At 52.9% G+C, this 12647-nt stretch overlaps 1 protein-coding gene across 1 annotated transcript; it reads left to right on the top strand.

Annotated features, from left to right (window-relative positions):
• The first annotated feature begins 148 nt into the window (after nt 1-148).
• Nucleotides 149-11794, top strand: MPHOSPH10 (M-phase phosphoprotein 10). Its single transcript, XM_016154883.2, has 11 exons — nt 149-509; nt 1724-2396; nt 2920-3068; nt 3575-3746; nt 4745-4886; nt 5744-5811; nt 6419-6556; nt 8214-8324; nt 10562-10669; nt 11096-11326; nt 11551-11794. The coding sequence occupies exons 1-11, from the start codon at nt 421-423 to the stop codon at nt 11698-11700; spliced, it is 2031 nt and encodes a 676-aa protein (XP_016010369.2). The 5' UTR covers nt 149-420; the 3' UTR covers nt 11701-11794.
• Nucleotides 11795-12647: the final 853 nt, after the last annotated feature.

Below are 12647 nucleotides of genomic sequence, written 5' to 3' on the forward strand. Positions count from 1 at the left end.
ACTGGGGCTGGGGGCGGGGCCAGTGTTGCCGCGTTACGGCGGGGGCGGGGGCGGGTCCTTTCGTCTTTACAATGCAAGTACTGAAGCCACTTAGTACAGCTAAAGCGGACACCTAAAAGGAGGCCGTGCCACCCATTGTGAGGCCCTCAGGAATACAAAACAGTGTTCGAAGACTGTTCAAAGGTGCTTGAGCTGACCGAAAGCTGCTTTAGGTTTCCCACCCCGGCGGCTCTGAGCCGGCGCAGTGAAGATCCTCGAGCTACCATTGGCTCCAGCGGGGGGCGGGTCCGGAACTCGCGTGCCGCGGAACCTTCGCCTCACGGCCCGCGAGTGCATGGGGCGCATCTTCGTGGCGCGGCTTCCGGATCCTCTTCCTCGGCGTGTGGCGCGGCGCTGTCTGTGTGCCGAGCGGCAGCAGCCATGGCCCCGCGGATCTGGCGTCGGCGGGCCCTAGAGCGGTGTCTGGGCGCGGTCCGCAAAGCTACTGGCCGGCCGGAGAGCTTCCTCACGTAAGTGCGCAGAGCTGGGGTTCGGCTTCGGCCCCGGTCTCTGGTGGGCGAGGCCTGCGGGTGCCTGTCATATTCTGGAGGAGGGGGAAGGTAAAGGGAAGCGCCGATCTCTTTTTCCCAGATTTCCGCTAGTTTACGCTCCGGCTGCCTATCAGAAGTTTAAAAATTGTTCAAAGCTGTGCAGTGCGGATCTCCCGATCGCGTGCTATTGAAATCATACTAAATTCACTTATTAACGCCCAGAGGGCTTCTTTGCACGTAGGACTGTCTTTCATCTCTCTTCCCAGCACAAACACTTTGTATTTTGTTGACGGACTTAAAGTCCGATCTATGAAAATATGGTTCTCAGATTGATGTTTCAAGCCCTACCTCTTCCTTGAGCCCTAGGCCCACAGCAACTACAGCTGTGGACTCTCAGCATCTCAAATTTAAGATGCCGAGAATGGACTGAATTCCACTACTTCTCACTGTCCACTCGTCAGCACCCTATTTTCTTTCCTTTTCCTCCATGAGCCATCTTTCCAAAGCATAAGTTCTATCATTTTGCTCCTCTGCTTAACACCTTCCGAGGGCTTCTCTTTACATTTAAAATGGCAAACTCTCACTGCGGAGCCCTGTGTGATTCGGCTCCCACCTGCCGCCCTAACCTTAACTTTTCCTTCCTTCTCCACACTCTAGCCATGCTGTCCTTTCTGTCCATCAGACTTGCCAAGCGCATTTCCATCTTAGGAAATTTGTTCTTGCTGTCTCCTCTGCCTGGAATACATGTTTCCAGAACTTTGTAAGACTGTCTGGTTATGTACAGGTCTCATCTCAGATGTCACAGTCTCTGAGAGGTATTCCCTGTCCTCTCTTGCCAAAGCAGGTGCTGACTGGTGGCTGGTGGAATGAATAGAGTGGCACATGGTATAGCAGTTTGAGAACCAAAGGCTAAGATTCACGATATAACTCTAGGCAAATAGATCTGTAACAGTTTCCCTGCCCTAAATCCGTACAGCAGATTGACACATACTTAGCTGCCACTTATATTATGGGGGCTGATCAGCAGGATTGTTTGCTCTTGGGGAACAGGATCTATACTTAAAATTGACATTTCATTCAGATTTGGCTTTGCACGGAGTTGGGCTTTTTCCCCCCCTTAAGTTCAGAGTGCTGTGAAATCGTTATCTGTTATTATAAATCTCCTTTGACTTCCTCCCGTGCCCCCTCGATAGGGTTCAAGATGAACTGGCATCCGACTTCATTTCTTTAACAAAAGTACTTTATGACTTTAATAAAGTCCTAGAGAATGGCAGTGTCCGCGGGAGTCCCTTACAGAAACTGGTGATAGACAATTTCGACGATGAGCAGATTTGGCAACAACTAGAATTGCAAAATGAGCCAGTTTTACAATTCTTCGAGAATGCAGTCAGTGACACCATCGAAAGTGGAGACATCAGCCTTCTCCCCAAGAATGAAGAGCAGGAGTGCGAAGAGGACGGCTCAGAGATGGAGGCCGATGGCCAGGAGGACCTAGAACGAGATGAGGAGGAGGAAGTGTCAGGCCCGAGTGGCGATGATGCGAAAGGGGACGAGACAGCTAAACACCCCAGCAAATCTGGTCTGAGGAAAAGCCCAGTTTTCAGCGATGAGGATTCTGACCTTGACTTTGATATCAGCAAATTGGAACAGCAGAGCAAGGTGCAAAACAAAGTGCCTAGGAAACCAAGAGAAAAATCCGTGGTAGATGATAAATTCTTCAAACTGTCCGAGATGGAGGCCTTTTTAGAAAACATGGAAAAAGAAGAGGAACAAAGAGATGACTCTGAGGAGGAGGAGGTGGATTTTTTTGAAGACGTTAGCTCCGATGAAGATGAGGGAGGACTATTTGGAAGTGAGAAACTTAAGGTAAAATTCTGGGAGCGGAGAGAAAGAGCACTTCTTATCTTCCTCAAACTAATTTTGTTCTGTTTCTCAAGAAGAAGTTTCAAATGCCTCAAAACTCACCAGGGCATAAGTGAAATATTTAAATCAGTTGAAAAAAATCAACTGGAAAAACTAAAGCAATGCGTTATTTCCTTACCATAAAACACTTGTAATTTAAGAACGATGATCATGTGTTAGAGTCAGAATTTTCCCTCAAACATGTATTTTCAATAAGCACTAGAAACAATAGTGAAAGGGAGGCGTTTGTATATTTAGGCAGGGGTATGTTGGAAATCATGTAGTTAGAAGGTTTAGAGCTAAATAGTATGCTCTCTTCTCCGTTATAAATGCATCCGTACTTCCGTTTGCATGGCTAGTAGTCCTCTGGTTTTCTGGTAGTGTTATAGTTAGCTAGTTTCCCTGTGTAATACACACACACACACAAGCATGATTTAATGCATTTTTCTGTCCTTAATTAAAAGTTTTAAAAGTCTTTTTGCTTTAGTCAGGTAAAAGTTCCAGAAACCTGCAATACAAAGATTACTTTGACCCAGTTGAAAGTGATGAAGACAAAGCAGGTGTTCATGACGATAAGCTGAGTTCAGATGAAGAGGAAGAAATTGCTGAAGAAGGAGAAGAAGGCATTTCTGAAACGTGAGTCTCTTGAATCATCCTTTATGTGGTAGGCGAGAGCTGCCCAGTCATATATGTGTCTTCGTAGTTGTCAGATATGTTTGTCCTAAGAAGTGAGGTTCCCTAAGATGAAATAGTAGATTCTCTAAGATGACCTCGTCTTAAGATGGGAGAAGGGCTCTCAATTTAAAGACTCGTAGAGACCACGCACTGCCAACATCACTGGCGGTCAAACCTGTATTACAGGGAGCTTTGATTTGATTTTTTCTTTTTTTTTTGTGCCAGTAAAAATACGCTATTGGTATTTTTGTGGGGTAGGTTTATATTGATGAAGAATTTATTTTCTTTATGTTGGACCCTTTATTTCACCAAAATGTCTGTTGTTCCTTAGTAACTGAATGGCGTTAAAAATTCTGAATATTTAGTTGCATTTGTTATATAGAAGAAAGCTCTAGTTACTAGACAATCAGTTTGTTTTCCTCATGAAAAGTGGTGTTTTTCCATTCATAAGTGTTTTTGTATTACAGGGATGAAGGTGATGACCTTGAACAAAGTGAAGACAGTGGACAACATAAAGAAACCGTGAAAAGAGTGACTTTTGCTTTGCCAGATGATGAAGAAATGGAAGATACAGATGTCTTCAGTATACAGAAAGATTCTGATGAAGTTAAATCCTCTTTTGAAAAAAGACAGGAAAAGGTACTAAATAGATATTTAAAGAATTTTTTATCCAGAGGGATGCAAAAATCCAAAATAGCACAGTGGAGGAACAATGCCGAGAACAGCCAGTAGGCCTCATTGTCTTGATTCAGGATTAGGAAACCTATTTAATTCTTGGTTGTAACAGGTTAAGGAGAAAACCTTATGGTCACCTCCATATATATCAAAAAGACATTTGATAAAATCGAATGTTCATTCCTAATTTTTTTCACTCCTAGTGAAATACAAATACATTTAGGTGAAAGGTGCCATCTTGCTTCCTGGAATAATTTTAGAGACATCCCTTTAAAATCAAGAATTAGACAAAATGTCCACTGTTACCATCACAGCTGTTACTTAACATTCTTATCTAAGTGTTAGGCAATGCAGCTACAAAAGAAAAAGGTAAGGAAACCCGAAATGAAAGCATTGGTGTTTGTGGAGGGGCCCGGGAAGACCAGGGAGACAAACTGAAAAGCTATTGAGAAAAATAAGTGAGTTCAGTACAGGAGCTGAAGAGGCTGACACTTTACTCACTTTTAGCCACCGCAGAGCTTGTTTCCAGAAGTTAGAGACCCTTTGAATTGGGAGCGTGGAGCCAAGCAGCAGGCGCCACCAGACACTAATGTAATCAAAACACTGCTGTATCTCAGATGCTGTGATAGTTAAAATTGATAGCGGCTTGTGAATAGATAGATCATTTGATTACAGTAGAGCCCAGAAATTTACCTGAATGCTTCTGGGGAAGTTCGATGTATTATAAATACGGCATTTCACATCCTTGGGGGAAAAGAAGCCATCTGTAGCTCCACCCCCACCTCCGGTGACAGGAAAGGCAGTCACTGTTGGCACAATAAAAAGGTGGCAAAAACAACAGAATTGTGTTGAGGAACAATCCATTTCTTACTCTCCTACTTTTAAACATATTTAGTGTCTTTTACTCGACTCTACATCTATTTTTGTTGCCTAAATGTGTAATAACGTTTTGTGTCTCTCAGATGAATGAAAAAATTGCGTCTTTAGAAAAAGAGTTGTTGGAAAAAAAACCTTGGCAGCTTCAAGGGGAAGTGACAGCCCAGAAGCGACCAGAGAACAGCCTCCTGGAGGAGACGCTGCACTTCGACCACGCCGTACGCATGGGTGCGTGTGCCCGGCCCCCGCCGCGCCCGCCCCGCTCGTCCTGCGGCTCCCGGTCACGGACAGATTTGGGGGACATTTCCTTTTCCCCAGCACTTTATTTTAAAAAGTTGCCAATATGAAAGAGTTGAAAAGATGTCACAGCGCACATACGGGTAGCTCTGTTTTTAAAAAAGTTGCCAATATAAAAGAGCCGAAAAGATGTCACAGCGTGCCGCTCAGCTGGGCCTCCATTTGTTACTGTTTCGCCGTGCTGGCTTCTCTCCCCTGTGCACGTGTGTGGCCGTGTGTACACTTTTTTCCCCTGAATCATTTGAAACTAAGTTGCCAATATCACACTTCACGCCCTAAGTAATTTTATGCATCCCATCTAATAACTAGGACGTTGTCCTATGTAGCCAGCACCATTAATCCGCCAGGAATTACCACTAGGCCGATGGCCCCTCACGCACAGGTGTCTGCGAGGGCGCGTTTACAGTGGCTGCTGTCACTGTCCGCCGCGTACACTGTGAACTCCATCCAGAGACTCTGGTCGCCGCATCCTGTTCTTTCCTGTGCCCATTAAATCAAAATGCATCTGCTTTTCGTTCAGCGCTAGAGAGAACGGATGGGAGGGGAGAGTCCCGGGGTGCTGGGTTACGAGTCGGCGCGCACTCCCACGGGCGCTGCAGCACCAGGCTGGTTCAGACGCAGGTGGGGGACTCGTCCCCCCACTGTCTGAATCGGGAGGTGCGGGCCGGGGCCCACGAAGTCACATTTCTAGTAAGTTCCCAGGCGTCAGTGCTGCTGGTCGGAGGAGCACCCTTGGCAGCACAGGGCTGGTCTGTCTGCCTAATGCGTGCGTGTCCCGTTTCCGTTAGCGCCTGTGATCACGGAGGAAACCACCCTGCAACTCGAAGACATCATCAAGCAGAGGATAAGAGATCAGGTCAGTGAGAGTGGAGTTCAACCGAAAATTCGCTGAGATTGTTACAAATACTATGAGTGTTTTGGGAGTAGGAATGATACTCTGTTTTCTTAGAAACTTTGTATCAGTTCTTCATTTAAAAGCCTTAAATTTATGCTAAAAGGTATCCTTAGCTTTTGTTGTGTGAGGCTCTGACCTTCTTGTGTGCCCGGGAAGACAGGTGTTGTACAGAGGACAAAGGGGTGGCCAGAGCCATCGCCGGCCTCCCTCATGCCTTGCTGACCAGTTGGGTGGTGTGGGATGGAGCCGTTGGAGGGTGGCAGGTGTGGCGACTGGTGTCTGACTCGACGTCGTCACACGTGGGACCTGGTGTGGCAAATGAGGATCTTTTATTATTTCAAATGTTGAAAACCTAGCAGAGAGTTTTTGTTTAAGAATTGGTTTTATTTTGTAAACATAGAATAAAACTTGGGCGTATGACGCACAGCAAGAGATGGCTTTACAACGTGTGTGTTTTTGGTACAATTTGCTTCCTCAGTAGTGGTATTCCGGAGGAAGATTCTTAAACGAGCATAGAAACAAATGACAGATTGTGTTCATCCATGTTCGCCTGCCTTCTGTGTTTCAGGCTTGGGACGACGTCGTCCGTAAAGAGAAGCCTAAAGAGGACGCGTTTGAATATAAAAAGCGGTTAACACTGGACCACGAGAAGAGCAAACTGAGCCTTGCGGAAATTTACGAGCAGGAATACATCAAACTCAGCCAGGTGAGGCGGTCACCAAGGCCGCAGGGCGGAGCGCCATCCTGGGCTGTTGCCGTGATGGCCCAAACGCTCGGGACACGGAAGCCCTGCTCCGGGGTCGCTGCGCCCCGGCGTGAGGCTCCAGGGTCACTGCGCCTCGGGGTGAGGCAGCGAGCTGGGGCCAGCGGGGCTGCAGTTCGCCACTGGTCGCCTGAACTGTCACAGCGAGTTATGAACTTCCCAGCAGTTATCATAGTGGTGCTGCAATTTTAAAATTATTTCTCATTTACATTTTTGAACTTACCGATCTGTTTTATAAGATTATCTGTGAATTCATTTAGACTTCTGGGTCTGGCAGGATTTTGTTTTTTGCATTTTTGTCTCTTTAGAGTCTTAAAAATATCTGGTTAAATAGGACAAAGTCATTTCTAAAAATATTATATTTCCAGTTTAATCATTGTGGATTACTCCTTTGCATTGGACTTGTTAGCAACATGGTCAGTATGTGCTTGAGGATGACCGTCTTTATTCTGCAAAAGCCATTTAGGATCCGCCCAAGGTTTTGTGAATTAGTGCCCCTTGTGCAGCGAGAGCAACAATAGCCCTTGCCGCTGCCGTGAAGTTGAAAGGCTGGGAGGTCAGAGTGACCTCCCACGTGTACGATTTCACAGGTGTTTTTACCTGGGATGAGGCAAAACAATGTATTTAGGATAAAAAGAAGTGTGAGTTAATTTAAAATAGAAGTGGTAGCAAGTGCTTGGATGGGCCTGGCAGGCGGGCTCTGGTGACAGTGGTGGCAGACCCGGGTGCATCTCTGGCATCGGGTCCTGGAGGCAGTCACGTCCCAGTTTCGTTTCTGTCTTAACAGAAGAGCCAAGAGCCGACAACCAGGCGTGGCTTTTCCAAACACACGTTTTGGGCAGGGAGATAGAAAAGTATAAAAGATGCTTTTTGTTCGTACAGTGAAAATTGCTGTTGATTTTTACAATTTGATTTAATCAGAATAATCTTTAAGAAATTATATAACTAAAACAAGGCCCTGTAATGTAAGTGGGCATTTGGATAACTTTACTAAGTCTTCGTTAGCACCTAAGTTCTTTTTTTTATTATTATTATTGAGGTGAGATCGATAGTACAAACTTGACCGTTTTAGAGTGAACGATTCAGGGGCATTTAGCACATGCACAGTGCTGCACAGCTGCTGTTGCCCCCCGAAGGTGACTGCCCCCCCCACCCCCCGTCCCCATTAAGCAGTCACTCTCCTCCCCTCCTCACCCGAGGCCCTGACGACCACCAGGCTCAGACTTACCTGGTCTAGGTATTTCCTCTAAGTGGAATCACACAACATGGGGCCTTTCCGGGCAGCGTGACGTTCTCCAGATCGTGGCATGCTCGGCCCTGCATTCTTTCTCGTGGCTGGATGACACACGTCGTATGTAGATGTCACGGCTTGTGTACTCGCCATCGGTTGACAGGCTTTAGGGCCGTCCGTGTCCTCCAGCGGTTGGGAATGCGCCGTGTGAGCCGTGCGCACGTGCGCTTGCGGGGTGCCTGACCCGCGGGAGCAGGGCTGCGTGTGGGGGGCTGCGCGTCCGGTGCTCTGGCAGGGCCGCCCCGCTGGCCCGGTGCTTGGTCTTATGTTCAGCTGCACGGTCTGATGATGTCGAACTTTTTTCCTAAGCAAAAAACGGCAGAAGAGGAAAACCCGGAGCACGTGGAAATTCAGAAGATGATGGATTCCCTCTTCCTAAAACTGGACGCCCTCTCCAACTTCCACTTCACGCCCAGACCGGTACGTTGGCGCCCCGTGCGCAGACCGCGCCCGCTGACCGTGGCCCTGACTCGGAGCTTCCGTGCGGCTCGCCCTGGCTTGGTGCAGGACGAGCCCGCAGCGGTCCCCTGTGAGGTCCACGCACGGCCCCCGCAGCCGGCCTGGTCTCCGGCGGGCCCTCGCCCACCCCGGGCCCGTGCCAGGGGTCTGCCCTCCCTGCACCCTGCCCCCCTGTTCTGTTCTCGGGCGCGCTCCCTCTGCGGTTGCTCGGAGGCGCCCAGGTCTGCACCGAGCACCTGCCGTGCGCCATTCGCTCCTCTGTGGACACGAAGTGCTAGCCAGTTCCGTTGAGATAAGATTGACGTGTGACATCGCGCGAGTCTTCAGAAGCCCCACGTGGTGGCCTGACGGACGGACGTGCTGTGGAAGGGCCACCGCAGTGCGCCGCGTCGGTGGCCCTCACCTCGCACGCTCATGGGCGTTTTTCTCATGCTGAGAACTTTTAAGCTCCAGCCTCTTAGCGACCCCAGGTGTCAGTAAGCACAGTCGCCACGCCGTGTGCTGCGCCCCTGGCCCGACGACTCTCGTGGCCGGAAGGCTGTACGTCTCGACCACGTTCGCGACCCCCCCCCCCCCCCCCGCCCCGGCAGCGCCCGGTCTGTTCTGTGTACCAGTCGCCGGTTCAGATTCCAAGCCACGCGACGCGCTTTCCCCGGCGTGCCTCGCTTGCTGGAGCCCCTCACGCCCGTCCGTGGCGTCACCAAGGGCAGGGTTTTCTGCTTTGTCAGGGCCGACGGTATTCCGTTGTGCGTGTGCGTGTGCGTGTGCGTGCATGTGCATCACCCGCCAGAGGGCACGTGGTTTGCTTCCACGCCTCGGCCACTGCGAACGCTGCAGTGAGCGTGGGGGTGCAGCTTCTCTGCAGGGGGACGGAGCCCCTGGCCAGTCCCTGTGCCCCGCAGGCTGCAGGTCCTCTGCACGGCCGGCCCCCTCCTGTCCCGGGTCCCAGGTGGACGCCCCGCCCTGCTGCCCGCAGGCGTCACCGCTGTGCTCCCTTCCCGCCAGCGCCTTAGCGCGGCTGGTCGCTGGGCGATGGCCAGGTCTCCACTCGGCCTCGCGCCAGCAGGGTGTGTTCCCTGCGGCTCGCAGCTGTGCCCTCAGACGCCCCCGGGGTCCAGGGACGTGCGAGAGCGAGCTGGCGCCCCGGTGAAGAGCCTCCGTCCCCCCGTCCCGTTGGGAAGCGAGAGCAGCGGGGGCGTCGGCCCCGCGGTGCTGTTTCCGCGCGCGGGCCGGGGCTTCGCGCGCTCCCCCCAGCCCACACCAGCCAGCGTTTTCTGTCCTTCTGGGGCCGTCTGCATCTTCCCCGTCTTCCTCTACGGATCGAAGCTCGGCACTAGCGGACGGTCGGGAGGTGGCCCAGTGGGCAAACGTGGTCTCTTCCGCACACTGACGTGTGCCTTTTACTCAGAACCCAGGGTCCTTCATGAAGTTTCTGGGCTGGTGTGGCCTGGGTAATGGGCGTGGACGGGGCCAGCGGTGTGCCCTGCCGGGGAGCCCCACGTCTGGTCCCCGTCCGGCTGCCCCTCGCAGTGTGCGGGGGTCGGGCGCAAAGGCCTCAGGCGATGAACGGCCACCTGCAAAACAAACAGAAAACAAACGGCCCTTCAGTTAGCATTGCGTTCGTTTCACCTTTTTATAATTCATCGGTCTCCTTTGTTTCAGTATTCTTGTAGTTTTCCACCAACTCAATATCATTTCGTAGTTCTAGCTATAAAAATCCTCCGGTAGCTGGAAGGTGAGACAGTTTGTTTATCTAACAGTCTGTTTTGATTCTTGTCCCAAAGGTAAGCCTTTTCTGTGCACCTTTTCCATGTTTCTTGTAGTTAGCTTTCTTGCCCGTAGCCAAGGAGAAGATACGTTTGCGGAAACCAGTGGGGTCACGTGACAGAGTGGGTGCGGCGGAGAGTGTAGTGTGCGCAGGGGGCTGAGGCAGGCAGCCCGCGGATGAAAGGACGGTGTCTCTGTCGGGCCCTGGAGAAGTGAGTGCTCTCGGGGTGGCGCAGGGACAGGCAGGACCGAGCAGACTCGGGCCACGCGGTCACCGCCACGCGCGTCGGCCTGCCTGCTCCAGCCCCCACACCTCACGTCGCAGTGATCTCCATAGAGCAATTTAAAAATCAGACTTCAGTGGTTCCCAGTTCGCATGTTCTGTGTTCGGACTGCTTCCGGCTTCCTGTCGAATGTGCCGTCTCTTCCAGCCTGTTCCGGACATTAAAGTTGTGTCAAACCTGCCGGCCGTGACCATGGAGGAGGTGGCCCCAGTGAGTGCGAGTGACGCGGCGCTGCTGGCCCCGGAGGAGGTCAAGGTGAGGAGCCGCGCGGGGACGCCGGGCGCCTGTCCGCCTGTCGCTGTGCACAGCCAGGTCTCCGCGCAACGCGGTTTTCCTTGAGTTTGCCCGGGCCTTCCCTGTTCCTCGTCCCTTCTCGTGCTGAGCCACGCCCACACCCACCCCTGTGGGTGGCAGCCCTGGCGGCTCTGCTGGCCTCTGAGGAGTGGAGAGGAAGTCGATCCGCACTGGGCGGGCCCCGTCTGTCCCTGGGAACCCTGCGTCAGCCCCGAGGCCTCAGCGTGGCCTGAAGCCCAGGCTGGCGCCCCGGCGCTGCAGGGGACTCGCGTTCGCGGGGGTGAGGGGTGCGGCTTGCCAGCCCGGCTCCGGCCGCCCCGTGGCCTCGCTCTGTCCTGGTGTCCTGGCGGGCTGGTGACCGGTACGCCGGTGGTCGTGTTTTAACAGGAGAAAACTAAAGCCGGAGACGTGAAAAGCGCCGCTGAGAAAACAGTCACCGACAAGAAGCGGGAGAGGAGGAGGAGGAAGCACCTGAAGCGCCTGAGGCTGCAGGCGCGGGCCCAGCGGGCGCGGGCCGTGGCCCAGGGCGGCGCAGCCGGCGCCAGACAGCCCAGTGCCGCGGCCGCCTCGGAGGAGCTGGCGCGGCTGGCCAGGGCGGGCCGCGCCTCACTCCTAAAGGTAGGGCCGCGGGGGGCACCGGGCACATGAGGGGCAGCGGGAGCTCCAGGCAGAGCCGGGGACCCCTCCGAGCACCGCGGCCGCACAAGAGCGGGGCCCCACGCCGGCTGCTTTCCCGTCTCGTCCAGCCCTTCCTCGCGGTCGCCCGTTTCCAGACTTGTCACCGTCGGGGTTTTTCACCTAGAAGCGCAGTTTGTACATGAGCGTGGTGTGTTTAATTGCAGGATGAAGGGAAAGACAAAGCCTTGAAGTCATCACAAGCATTCTTTTCTAAATTACAAGATCAAGTGAAGATGCAAATCAGTGATGCCAAGAAGACGGAAAAGAAAAAGAAGAAAAAGCAGGATCTTTCCGTCCATAAATTGAAGCTGTAACACGTTGTGAGTGTAATGTAAATATTAACCTGGAAGCCTATGCTGTCATTGTCCTGTTTTATAAATAAAAGTTGTGAGAACTTTTCTAGGCACAGATGGCAGACACTTGAGACTTCCACACTGTGAAAAGAGAGACTCCAAACTCTGGCTCATTGTGGTGTGAAGCAGGAGCTAGTGCCCGAGGCCACCGGCCTGCGAGCAGGGGCCGGCTGCCCCTGTCACGGCCAGCACCTGCAGCAGACGCCTCCCTCGGGGGCCTGGGCCGCCCTCTCCCGCTGCCTGGCCTCGCGCACAGCAGCGGGCCTCCTGCATGGTCTCACGCCTCTCCCCGCGGGAGACGACCCCATGCCCCGAGCCGAGGCTTCGTGCACGTGACAGAAGGTGTGGACAGTGGGAAGCTGGGCTGCCGTGGGCCTCTCGAGGCTTCAACCGCTCACCAGGGAGAGCTGCCCGTTCCCTGGCAGGGTCTGAGGCCGCTTTCGGCGGGACGCCTGCAGCCTCGGGCACACGCCCCGCCCCCTCCCTGCTGCTGTTTCTTCTGCCCCCGGGTCGCTGTCCCCTCCGTCCCATCTGCTCGGACGTTAGCCGCCATGGTGGGGTCCTTCCTTCTCAGGCTCTCTGCGACCCCGCCCCGCCATGCCGCCGCTGGCTCCACCGTGCTCCAAAGCGCTCAGCTTTCCATTCTCCCCGTACTTCATCTTTTGCTTTGTCCTCTATCTTCCTCCGCCAGAGTATATTCTTTACGAAGGCAGGGACCCCCCCGCACCCCCATTCCTCACTGGTCAGAGCCACGTCATCCCGCACCGGTGGCCTGTGCCCTTTGGTTCCTTCGTGCCTTCGTCCGACCCGTCTTTGCGGAGCAGTCACCCAGTGCAGGCCGAGGCCGAGGACAACACACACGGGGCCCCGTGCTCAAAGCTTGCGTCCGGGGTCGTTCGTGGGGACGC

Source organism: Rousettus aegyptiacus, unplaced genomic scaffold, assembly GCF_014176215.1.
Source record: "Rousettus aegyptiacus isolate mRouAeg1 unplaced genomic scaffold, mRouAeg1.p scaffold_m13_p_14, whole genome shotgun sequence".
NCBI lineage: Eukaryota > Metazoa > Chordata > Mammalia > Chiroptera > Pteropodidae > Rousettus > Rousettus aegyptiacus.